The sequence below is a fragment of the Cryptosporidium andersoni genome (assembly GCF_001865355.1).
Source record: "Cryptosporidium andersoni isolate 30847 chromosome Unknown contig_15, whole genome shotgun sequence".
Taxonomy (NCBI): Eukaryota; Apicomplexa; class Conoidasida; order Eucoccidiorida; family Cryptosporidiidae; genus Cryptosporidium; species Cryptosporidium andersoni.
This window is the reverse complement of record NW_027122872.1, coordinates 75,306-88,396: the sequence shown is the minus strand read 5'-3', so window position 1 is coordinate 88,396 and position 13,091 is coordinate 75,306. Positions and strand designations below refer to the sequence as shown.

The window sequence follows — 13,091 nt, the reverse complement described above, 5'->3', positions numbered from 1 at the left end:
AAAGACATTTACCGCTTTTTGATAATTAAAAGTGGAATTAGTGCATTTCACTAACATGCTAATATAAACCTTTTTTAGACTAATCTAGACCCAATTTTGATATTTAAACTCCAAAATAAACTAAAAATTAATTTTTGTTTTAAAATATTTGCATCTAAACCCCTATTACTTATGCATTCATTTTTGCCCTTTCAATAGGTTCAAAGACAGAAACAAATTTTTCTATTGGACAGAAGTTACCACTACCCCAATCGCAAGATTCTACCCTTACTTGAAGACGACCACGAAGTACACGTAACTGGACTTGAGTTGCACCAAATAAATAAATAGTACTGCTGACTTTGGACCACCTAACAAGTGAACTCCTAGAGTTGTGAAAGTCTGCCAACTGAATATCTACGGGCTCAGGATTTGAGGGGAGACGATATAAATAAGCAGGCTTTCCAGGTGGTATCCCAGCTTTTCTGAGAGCTGATTCTGCCGAAAATTCGTGAATATTTGAAAACATTACTGATTTTTTTTCGGCTACCTGTAACTTTGCTGTCCTAGGCTCCATTTTCTGTAGCACGTTCTTCTCAGTATTAGTCATATGTTTTAAATAATCAGTTTCAGTATCTGAAGTAGTATTATGTTCATATTCATCTTCACTATCTAATTTATGTAGATTATTTTTATTTATATTATGGTTATTATTTTCTGCAGTTGAATTAGTATTAATCATATCTTGATAGAGTTGTTGATATTTTTGAAGAAATAATATTTCACTTTCCAACTCAGCATTTTTTTGTTCTAAAGAAGAAATCTTTTTAGTTTGTATTTCTACCAAATGCCTGAGTCTTCCAACTTCCTCCTCTAATTGCCTAGATACATATGAACTTAACACTTTGCTTGAAGATTCATTAAAACTTGTCGTACAATTTCTCATATTTGGTGGAGAAGCAGATGGACGACGCTCATGGTAATAATTAGGGGGAATAGATGTTTGACGAGAAGGGCCCAAAGCTACTCCTCTGTTAAGAGAGTCTGTTAAAGACCCAAGGGCAGAATTTTGCATAGATAACATCTTCAATTTGTTCACCTTTGCTACATGAGTTGGAGTTGGTTCTATTCCATTCCTTTGTTGCTGATTTTGTTGTTGTCCAATTAATTCTGTATTGTTAACATTTAATTGATTATTAGATTTACCAGATATTGTAGGTGTCTTAGGGAAGTTTGGATTATTTAATTTTCTTATATCAGAAGTATTATGTCTATAATTTACTTGCTGCTGATTATAACCATCTAACTGTTGATATGACAATGTTCTATTTTCCAAATCTGGTGTTGCATTTACTCCATATTCAAATTTATTTAATTCATTACTCGTACGTTGTTTAGAACGAATTGGTGGTGGGGTTGTAGATCTACTAGCTACAGTTCTTGAAAATGGGCCTCTAGTTATACTTCGTGATCTCCCCTCTCGCATCATCATATGCTGAGTTGGTATTTGATTTGGATGTATTACACCAGGATGCATTATTCTACTATTCATATAGTTCATGTAAGAAGGTGTTGGAGGAGTGCATGGTATAGAATACTGATTTGGTGTTTGATAATTATACAACATTTTAAATCAGTTGAAGTATTTTGTTCTCAGTGATATCCAAATATTTTAGATTTATAAACTAATCCTGATAGATCCAATATACCCAAAAAAATTAGAATTCAATATCTTTTTCTAACATAACTTTCAAAATTAATTTACACAACAGACATAGACATTGTGTGATACTTTCATTTACCATACATTGATTCTTCACACAGTTAACTTTTGGTGAAACAGAATTTTACAGTAAAATTTTGAATTCATCTAATTAATCTTGAAATAATTTGAATTGGGTGATATTTATTTTACAGAAATCTTGATATATCAAGTGACGTGTTAAATTTTTGTGCATGCATATTACTTTATATTGTAATTAATTTAGTTTAATATCCTTTATGTAAAACAAGAGAATAAAGAACTACACAATTTAATAATTTCAAGATATATATTTATTTAATTCTACAAAGATATAAAGATCTTAGAAATAACAAAAATACAAACATATCGGAAATTATATCTAGTAAATTAGTAAAAAGCAAGGGTAGGAATTTTAAGTAAATCATGCTCCGCCCTTGATTAAGCTAGAAGCCATTCTATTAGACTTTGTACTCGAATTCTTAGGTTTCTGATTAGCTGATGGACCAAATCTAGTTCCAGTTAGATATTTATTGTGATTTTTATTTGAGTTATTGACTGACTGTATACTGTAGGTTTTTGTAACATTTGCAACACTAGGTACTATTTTACTTGTTTTCTTGACTGGACTTCTATTAACATTTGTTGAGAGTTTATCTATATATAATTCATTAAATTGTTCTTCAAAGTGATCTCTGGATATTTCAGATATACTTGGTGTGATAGGTCTTGGTAGAGAGTTGATATCATTTGCTGACATTGTATACTCAATATCTTCTGATGAAGCTCCAAAATTTGAAGCTAAAACTTTTAACATTTCTATTTTACTACTTAGATACATATTAGATTCTTTAAATACCTTCAAATCACTTTCTAGAGTTTTAATTTGTTTATTACATTCAATAACTGTATTTGCTAAAGTAGGAGCATTATTACATGTCTCCAGAGTTATCGAAGGCATATTTATTTTCATATTGTGCAAGAAATCTGGTCCTTGTGCAGATAAACCTCTCGTGTAAATTGAATTTCCAAAGGAGTGGTCATTCTGACGTATAATATTCATTGTACCATGATATTCTGGATTACTGTAAGGAATAGGGAATCCTGATATATTCCTGTTATGCATATTTGGATAAACTAGAGTAGTAAAACAAATTGATCCAGGAAAAGAGTTACGAAAAAGTATTCAATATCTGGAGAAAGAAATGGGTGAATTTCTGAAAGTAGGGTCACTTCATGTGTGTGTGTGATTCAGTCTATATGTAAATTTCTTTAAATTCAGTAACATCGATCATTTGTCCATAATCATTAACAATCCAATGATTGAGCTACAATAATAATTTGTTAAATCAGTAAAATAAGAAATTTGAACTCACTTACCGATTTATCATAACTGCTGGTTGTAAACATTTGTCCTAAGTTATGCCATAATATTTTACACTAAAAGTAGATCTGAGATGTATACAATTCTAAAAAAAATTGTTTTCATTAAACACTTACCAATGGTTTAGAAATCTTTAATCTAGACATTTGTATAATTTCTTTTTTATATACATATTCCAGAGTTGTATGAGAAACTTCAGAATCTTCTACATCTTTAGTTCTCCATAATATTATACAACCATCATTATGTACTGTTACAAAACGACTATAATCAATCCAACAAGCATAAGGACTCCAACAAATATCTCTAATTATATCACATTCATTTACTTTAATAGTTTCTAGACATTTCCAACATTGATCAATATAACTTATAATATAAATAAAATATCCAGAAGCTACAGCCATTGTAAGTCCCATATTACTCTCAAAAGGGACCCAGTCCAAATAAGTTGGGATATTTGTTGGTATTTCAGTTAAAAATTGATATCTTTGCTGATCATATAAAATAATTATTTCAACATCCCAATTAGATTTAGTAAGGATATTATTACAGGTGAATAATGCAACCTTATTTGATGAGTCACAAGCAGCTAAAATTAGCCCATATTCTGAGGGTGCAAATTTAACATCTGTTACATAACTATTGAATATATTAAAAGATACTACGCATTTCCATGCATGATCTTTACATATCTTTAAGGGTAATTCTTTATTGTCCAAAGTATAATCTTCATTTATTTGTAAACTTCTATTTCTTACAAAGTGATAAGAATCATGATAACCATGTCTAATTTCACTCCATACACAAACAGTTTTATTTGAAAATCCAACAGCAAATATTTGACCAAATTTGTGAGGAGACCAAGAAATTTTTCTGATTGCTCCTAATGTTTCCTCACTACTTAACTCAGCAGTCTTAATCCATTCAAGTAATACCTCACCATATATATTAGATATATGTAATAAATCTAATATGTGAATTCTACATTTCATATCTGCTGCAGCTATCCTATCTCCTATAATTACAAAATTATTCAAAATTTGACCTAAACAGTATAAGTATTATCAACATACCACAGTCATGATGTGCCACTTCTAAAACAAACTCATCTAGATCTTCCAAAACACAAGGAAGACTTAAATCCATTAAATTCTAAAATTAACTTAATTTAATAATTTGTAATAATAAAATTAGACTATAGGTAGTTTCTAATCATCACAATCAGCGCCGTATTGCAAAGAGTAGTATTACTGTTTAATAGAAAAACAAATAACTTATTCAAGCTACTGTGTAATATATTCTAAATGAACTCCACAGTTATTTTTCATTATAAGCTCCTTTTTATGATATTTTTGAATTGTAGGCCTATGGCTTATACTTATATAAGTTAGATCTGGCCTTTTATATAATAGATTATAAAGTTTAGCTTCTGTACCTACATCTAAAGCACTTGTAGCCTCATCCAAAAGGCAAATTGATGGAGTAAATATCAAGATCCTTGCAAATGCTAGACGTTGTTGTTCACCAAGTGAAAGTGTAATTGACCAATCTTTAACAACATCAAGAAAGTTGCCATCTGTATCTTGAATTCTTGACTTAATATAGGATAGACCAACTTTATCTAAGATATCCACCAAATAACTATCTATATCATTGATATTTCTAAAGGTATTATTATATAAAAAACTATCTACTTTTAATGGATATAATAATTGATCTCTAAGAGCTGCTATAGTACAGTAAGGTTTCTGAGGAACAAATAATATTTTGTGAGATGGAGGTTTATAGATACTTCCTGAACCATTAAACCATATACCATTTATAGCTCTAAATAAAGATGATTTGCCAACACCTGAATCTCCTGAAATAAGGATCTTTTCACCTGGATTAATACAGAATGAAACTCCAGAAAAAACTTGTCTACTGAAATCAGGAGTATAAAGATCAATATTGTCTACTTTTAAATAATCTTTATCCCAAATTAAAGATCGTATTCTTCCAGAAATTCCAATATGTTTTGATCCATCATTTTGCTTAACAATAACAAAATAAGGTTTTCTAACTGAATTAAGCAAGATATTTTCTGGATACTTAAAAAGAAATTTGTCTACACTCTTCTCCAATAAATTGTAAAATTTATCTTCTATTTGTAAAACTGATAAATTTATTTCCTTATCTTCAGTTTCTTTAATAATCGATTCACCTATTTTAGCCGATACTGTATCAACATATTCTTTAGCTAGAAGAGAGATGAAGTGACTAATCCTATTAACAGATGAGAAAATAGTACTAATTTCACCAAAGGTATTCACTAATATTGAAACATCATCAATAATATTACGGGATGCAGAACTAGCTTGGTTAATTTCACCCATAGTAATAGCTCCAGAGAAGTAATCAGGTGATATAACTACAATGGGGACTATTTTGATAAGGAATTGAAATGTAATGTTGAAAAATCCTTGTTTAGTTTCAAGCTTTCGTCTATTTACTAGTGCATTGGTTATTTTCAGTAAAATATCTTTGTGATAACTTAATTCATAATCCCATCCCCCATACATAGCTACATTTTCTGCATTCTCCCTAACACGAACTATTGAATGTCGAAAATTACTCTCAATATTTCGTTCTTCTACTTTAGCAAGAATAATATCACTTCCCAATTTTACACTAATGTATGTACCTATAGCGGAGTATAATAAAGATACTATAAATAAACTGATATTAATTTTATATAGAACAACTGAATGTACTAAAAAATCAAAAAAGTTGTCAATAGATCTACATATTAGATGTAGTAAATATGATGCAAATAAGGCAACATCTTCGCCTATACGCTGATCAGGATTATCAAGAGTCTTCTTAATAGCAAACTGATAACAAGTGTTATCAAAGTAGTATTGATCCAGAAATTTCTCAGTGATCCACATTCGCAAATCTGCTTGTAATCTTGATAAGATATCAATTTTTATAACATGTATAAGTGCATTAGCTATTAATACTAGCATATATAAAACTACAGCTCGTTGAAAATCTTCCTTATTTTTTTGCTCAAGAGCTCGCCAAAATTGAATGAGCATTCTTGAAAATAAATAAGATAAAGTAGAGCTTGCAATAAGCAGAATTACAATATATCCTAGTCGATATATAGGAAGTTTCAATTTTCTTATATTTTTACAATTCTTATGATAGTATCCATTGGATTTAAAATATTCAACACACAAGATCCAAATTAATTTAAAAGAACCTATAAAGCCTTGATTTTTTGCATAGTTTATTTGTTGTAGTTTAGATAAGTAATCAATAGTATTATTGCTTGATTTCACAAGTGTCTCTGTAATTGAGGGATCATCACTTTTCTCAATACAGGTTGACTGAGTGGTAAAAAAACTTAAACATTCACTTGATCTCTTTTTTGAGATAACAGATTTATTTTTATAAGTCATCATTAAATATTAATAACTCTTATTTAGAATATGTAGAATTATTGTATTGCGGGGATTTATTTTCAGTATAATTAGTGGCATTTTCTTTAAAAAAAGTGAAATGTATTGGAATATCTTACTATTTACTTAAGACAATATTTATCTCATTAATGAAAAAAATATATATGTAAATTTTCATATATGAATAGTATCTCTATATACTGACATAATACGAATTCTTTGTGTTTCGTATAATAGCATATCTAAGATTTAACAAGTAAAAGCAGCATAACTAGAAATTAATATTACATGATATTGTGAATGTTACTAAATAGCCTTTAAAAATTTACTATTATTAATTAATTAATTCCAAACAAGATAAATATATTAGATAGTTATATAAAGGTCACAAAGGACTAAGTTTTGTTTTCTTATTTTGCTGAAAGTACTTTAGAACAGGGTTAATCAAACTCTCAAATTCAGATTGTATCTTATTGCACCATTCAACAATATCTGAAGTACTTTCATTGTATTTCCTACAATTTCTAAAAACAAGATCTACATCTTCTTTGTATTCATCAATAGAAGAATAGGAGTCTTCCTTTATTTTGTTAACTACAGTACTTAGATCCATAGGTTGAGTTATAAGGTCATAGTAACCTGGTGCTTCATTTTCATCTACAGGGTACATAAATGGTCCACTATATGGAAATTCAACTAAGCACTGAGTAATTTTTTTACACATATGTTTCCATCCACGTGATATTACATAATGTTCATCATCACATAATCTCCTAATTTGTACAGAATCAGAAAGTTCACAGCCACGACGTAAAAATCTCTGATATTTTCTAACAATTTCTCTTAATGGAGTTTCAGGAGTAAGTATCTTAATATATCCCATTATGTCATCAAACTGTAGTTTCGAAATTTCAGTGTCAATATCTTGAGGGTTTGCTTTCGTCATACAGACTGGAACTCCACTACCAAAAAGTATCATGTAAATTTGAGAAATATCCTGTACAATTGATGAATTAAAACAACGACAACTTACAGTAATTGGACTGTTAAGTATTATCTGTGAGATAAATATACTGCATTGTTTAATTATATATATAGATTTTTGATTTAAATTTGAGTTTAAATTTGAAGATTCAGAAATTGACCTAATTAAAGGTTCAAATTCACCACTTATTTGAACTAAGGTAAATTGATCAAGAAAACTTGGAAAATCGTGTATTATACTATCAAAAGCATCGGCAAATGCTGACCATAAAAATGAAAGAATTCTCCATGAAGAGGTTTGTTTTCTTATGTATTTCATTTCAGGATATTTACTGAGGTTTAAATCACCATTTATATTACATTCTGATTCTTTAAAGTAAAAAGTATCAACTAACTTCAAATGTATGAAACAGCAAATAGATAGAGTCTTTAAAAAGTTACTGGGGAAGCTAATAGATGCCTGGAAACTATTTAGATTAATTTGAGCTACTTTCCAAGTACTATAAATTCCAAGACACATTTTAAATGTATAAGAATCTTCTATAAGATATTCGACATTAGAAAAATATGTATTCCTAAATGTTGAGTGTATTAACTGATGTATCATTAATGGAGTTATTTGCTTAAAAATAACAGAATTCGACTTTTCATTTGAATTAAATACAGCCAAAGTATCTATTATACCTTGTAATGATACATAGAAAAAACTTCTAAGAGCTTGATACACTACTTCATCTGAAGAAGATAATATATATAAAGGAATATCAAGATTACCCTGAAGTGAAGCTTGATATTTCCACCACTTGTTATAATTGCAAAATTGTAATGGTATATACCACAAAAAATCTAAATGAGTCCCAAAACGACTTCTAAAGTCGTTAATAAGTATTGGAATAAGGACTGTTGAATGTTTTGCAAATATTCTAAATGATAAGCCAATTAAAGAACTCTTGTAATAATACTTATGGGAATTATAAAAGCTCAAATCTTCTAAAATAACACTTCCAAGTATATCAACTAATTTATTAATATGGCTTTCTTTGCAAAGTTTAAAATAATTTTGGATTCCTCTTTCTATAATAGCTAATTTTTCAATTCCCATAAGAATATGTACAGTATCTCTCCATTTATCTTTGTTTTTGGAGTTAATAGAAAACTCTAATTGCTCAATAAGTAGGTGAATAGCTCTGATATTTGAGGAATTGGAACAAGAATCCCACATTAAAGCCAATGATTTAAACAAAAAATGAAGAAGAGTCTTTTCAATTGCTATAAATATTTGAATAGAGTTTTCTTTGCATATTTCTGTATCATCACTGGATGTATCTTGTATATTCATAGTTCCTGAATCTTTAGATTTACTATTTTCAGAATTCTGGTTATTTTTAAACTCAGTCTTACAAGTCTCTATCTGACTGATAATCCCATTTATATCATCAATATAGCGTCTAAAGAAAGTAATAACTCCATCTTGAATAACACTTGATTGCCTTGAAAAATCTGAATTAGAACCAAATTTATTATGAAGCTGTATGAGAGATAAAATAATTCTTTGCCTAACAACAATATTCCAATCAAATCTATACAAGCCATTCATTAGTAAATTTAGAATTTTCAAAGCTCTCTCATGAATAATCAATTCATTCCCCAGTTTATGTTTGAGGCGTTCTCGTCCCAAATTGAAGGCAGCTTCCCAATGTCCCACCACACTTGTTTCATTTAAAAATTGCTGATCCCACATACTCCAAGTCTGGGAACGGTGGATTCTAGCTATCCAATATTGATTAGGATCTACTAAAGTCCATATCAAAGATTTATTTATGATATTAAAGGAACAATTAGTATCAATTGATACTCTTTGTATATTTCTCATCCAAATATTATCACTATTGGATAATTTGCCTACAAATCTCTTTTGTTGTTGTAGATGTTGTAACAAGGAAACACGAGGAATATCTCCCACTCTAGTCAATGCTGGCTTATTAATTGAATTAGGAACTGAAGATCCAGGATTTGTTGAGGCTGTAGACACAGATGGTGTGGTTGTATCTTTTTTTCCACTAGATCGTCCTTTTAATGTATCTAAACGAACTTCTTGAATCATAGGAAGTTGTGGTTCCTTTAATTCAAATTCCCTTTGTTTAATTTCTTCACTTTGAATAAATGAAATTGATACCAATCCAGGCCAAAACCTGCCTGATCCAACTGATTTTGGAAGACAAGTTGAAATTTCATTGCACAACCATTTGAGTGCAAAATCTGTATCAAAATCTTTGAGATCTTGATTCTGATCAAATTTTGATTTGTACTTTTCATTACTATAAGAGTAGATATATAATAAAGCATTAATATATCCTAGTTGCCAGGCATTGAAGCTCCCATTTATCGCTACAGGAAAATTTGCTGATATGCTCAAATTATTATTAACTGGTTTCGATGAACCATTGGTTATTGGAGGACTATTGTTTGAATTATCTATTAGTTTGATATTAGATGCCTTAGTATTCTGTTTAGGGCCTCCAAATCGATGATCAACAATATTTGTCCCAAATTGACTGTCATTTAATGTTTTATCTTTTAAGATAGGGTTGAATTTAGTATATAATGAATCATATAGAGGTCCCATACCAAACAAAATTGGTAGTTGAAGCCTTCCTACATATCCTAGACCCAAAACAGTCAGAGAAGATTCTCTGTAAATAAAATTATTAGGATCAAAAGGCCATATGAAACTTGGAATCCAATTTGGGATACAACTAATTTTTTGAGTATTCTCATTATTTTCAGTATCTGTCATGTACGCTAATAGGGTACTTGAAGCTTCTATAATGGAGTTATGAAAATTACCCAAGTGTTTAGATTGATTATTAGATAGAAAAACATCCTTGTGGTTAGTGTCTCGACTACTTTTGTCGCTAGCATACTTTGAATCTTTTAGTTTATGTGTTCTACTATTCTTAAATGTATAATCTTCGTCATTTAATATAAAATCACTTGGTTGCAATATATCTTCATAATCAAATTTATTCTCAAATAATTCCTCATATTGAGTGGATCTAAATCTATATACTGATATTAAAGGTATAAAGGAGGACACACCATTCTTTGAAGTCATATTAGGAGGTTGGAGTGGAGTTTGGTCAATTAGTATATTTATTGATTCCATTGATTTAGATTTATTAGTAAATTGAATAGCTGAAGTTATTGTAAGGTTTGGGCATCCCACGCCTTCAATCCAAGCTAACCTAAAGGAATTAAGATCATCTTGTATATCAGAAAGTAAATATTGTTCATGCTGGGAAATCTGTGAATTAGCAATTTCCCTTTTAGATTTATGAACAAATTGTTGAAAAATTACAGATACTAGATGACTAAAGAAGTGTTGAGTAGTAAAATTCTTGCAATTCTTTCTAAAACCATATTTTGAAATGAATGACTGAATATAATTGTGAAATAATTTTGAGTATCCCTGAGATTCATCTTGCCAAGTTTCCAAATTCATTACTCCTACCTGTTGTGCCTTTCCATCAAGTATACCTTTGACATAAAATTCTAGGCTATTAAATACTAGGTCTGCCTTTATATGAAATAATGGGTGTTTTTCCCAATTATCCCAATGCATAAGAGGATATCCTTGGCATGTATTTTCATCTAAAACAATTTCGAAGTCATCAACTGATAGTGGAATACAGTCTGAACCAACTTCAATAAATTCGAGACATCTCTCTAAGGATTCTCTAACCTTTACTTTTACAAGATCGTATCCTAATACTTTTTCAGCATACTTGCGTACTAAATATTTTCTCAAGGCTATTAAAAGCCATGAATCACTAGGTTTACGTTTCTTATTTATAATATGAATTGTTGAGCCAAACCATAAACTTGCTAGACATTCTAGTAACAATAATATTGGATCAGATAAAATTTTTGATTGGATCCTAAAGTCTCCAAAAATATGATAACTTGAAGTCTCATTAAATAATTCAATTGGAAGAATTATAATATTTGACTTTGTATGGCAAGTATAGTAGAGGGAGTGAAAATTTGGAAAGTATCTTTGGAATGAGTCATATGGAGGTATCAACCGACTAGCTGGATGACTCCATGATAGGCAACTCCAATTAGCTTCCCAATTAGTCATAGGCTTATAGTAATTATATAGAGGACTCAATACTATTGATACACTGCTCATTGTAAGGTTAGAGTTTAAAATTAAATTAAAGTTCTCTAAAATATTTTGAATAAAATTGGGAGTCAGAGAACAATTCCAATTTAATGGAGTATATAATCTAATAGTATATATCCCTTGTTGTACATCTTCTTTAAATCTCCCAATCATTAGATATACATCATTTGGGTACATACATGGAAAATTAGAACATGTTTTGTAATAGTATGATAAAATCTTAGTTTGTGTATTACTTAAAGTATTATTAGAATTTTCAATATTCTCCAATGTACCTGGTAAAATAGCTGTATATGACTCGGGAACTTCACATGAAAATTTCCATGATATTTTCCAGAAGGGAGAGTAATCCCCTGTTAAATATGTCGAAGTACTCAGGGTTGGAAACCACGAAGATTTAGATTCACCTAAATCTGAAATAAACATAAAGTCAGAGTTATTCGTTCTAATATATACTAAAGGAGATTGGGGAAGGTTAGAACTTAATTTGAAGTATATTCGAATATTTAGGTTGCATGGTTCTTTTTTATTCAAATCCTGTTCAAAAGATTCAGGAGTTGGAATATTTAATGAATTCTCCACAAAATTAGCAGAATCCTGGTGTTTCTCACCATAAGTATTACTACAATAACCATATGCCATTTTATAAGATTCCATATCATAAACATTTGGGTTTACTAAACTTTCAGCATCCTCTATTAGAGCAGCTGGAGTTATTGTCCAATCACTTATACTAATATTGTTAATCTGAATTCCTTCAATAGTACAATATACTGGTGAGGGGGATTGGAAATATATTATGGGCTGTGAAATAAAGCAGTCATGAAAAATTATTTCGCTATACCCTGAAATACTCCTATCAGAAAAATTAGTCTGAATATTTACAGAGTGAGTACATGAACCAAAGAGTTCAGAAGTTTCATCCTTTTGAGTCATACTATTCAACTATTACTTTAAAATTCATTTAGTCCATACCCTAGTCAAGTATAAAGTAGACTCTCCCTTTCTTCTTTTTTGGTATTAGTAATACCAGCCTCGGTACCCTTTATTGGCGCTTAAAAATTTTATTCTCTAGATCTTAAAAATGGGTGTACTAGCAGTAAATAGTGTCTTAGAATTTTGTAAAAAAGGTTTAGCAGATATTGAAACTTTAATATATTAGATTTTTATTCGTTTTATATCTTCAGATAATTAAATATTATTATATCTTATAATTAGTTATTACTAATAAAAAATTTCTATATTTGAGAATCTTAATAGCTTCCAAAGATGATAATATGTGAATATTTAAGTAATTTTAAATATAAAAAGGCAGTGAAGTTTATTGAACTTTATACTCTTATAATCTCGACGTTTATATCTAAATAA

General features: G+C 29.6%; 5 protein-coding genes across 5 annotated transcripts; all 5 read right to left on the bottom strand.

Annotated features, from left to right (window-relative positions):
* Positions 1 to 169: 169 nt before the first annotated feature.
* cand_030900 (uncharacterized protein) lies at positions 170 to 1,606 on the bottom strand (the record flags this gene model as incomplete). Its single annotated transcript, XM_067213316.1, has 1 exon — positions 170 to 1,606. One exon carries the CDS (start codon positions 1,604 to 1,606, stop codon positions 170 to 172), a length of 1,437 nt encoding a protein of 478 aa, XP_067067506.1.
* A 538-nt stretch (positions 1,607 to 2,144) lies between these two features.
* cand_030890 (uncharacterized protein) lies at positions 2,145 to 2,846 on the bottom strand (the record flags this gene model as incomplete). Its single annotated transcript, XM_067213315.1, has 1 exon — positions 2,145 to 2,846. The coding sequence occupies one exon, from the start codon at positions 2,844 to 2,846 to the stop codon at positions 2,145 to 2,147; it is 702 nt and encodes a 233-aa protein (XP_067067505.1).
* A 130-nt stretch (positions 2,847 to 2,976) lies between these two features.
* Positions 2,977 to 4,253, bottom strand: cand_030880 (uncharacterized protein; the record flags this gene model as incomplete). Its single annotated transcript, XM_067213314.1, has 4 exons — positions 2,977 to 3,048; positions 3,101 to 3,160; positions 3,221 to 4,122; positions 4,181 to 4,253. 4 exons carry the CDS (start codon positions 4,251 to 4,253, stop codon positions 2,977 to 2,979), a joined length of 1,107 nt encoding a protein of 368 aa, XP_067067504.1.
* Positions 4,254 to 4,390: 137 nt separating this feature from the next.
* Positions 4,391 to 6,553, bottom strand: cand_030870 (ABC transporter family protein; the record flags this gene model as incomplete). The annotated part of the gene is made up of 1 exon (XM_067213313.1): positions 4,391 to 6,553. The coding sequence occupies one exon, from the start codon at positions 6,551 to 6,553 to the stop codon at positions 4,391 to 4,393; it is 2,163 nt and encodes a 720-aa protein (XP_067067503.1).
* Positions 6,554 to 6,938: 385 nt separating this feature from the next.
* On the bottom strand, positions 6,939 to 12,659 carry cand_030860 (bromodomain-containing protein; the record flags this gene model as incomplete). Its single annotated transcript, XM_067213312.1, has 1 exon — positions 6,939 to 12,659. One exon carries the CDS (start codon positions 12,657 to 12,659, stop codon positions 6,939 to 6,941), a length of 5,721 nt encoding a protein of 1,906 aa, XP_067067502.1.
* Positions 12,660 to 13,091: the final 432 nt, after the last annotated feature.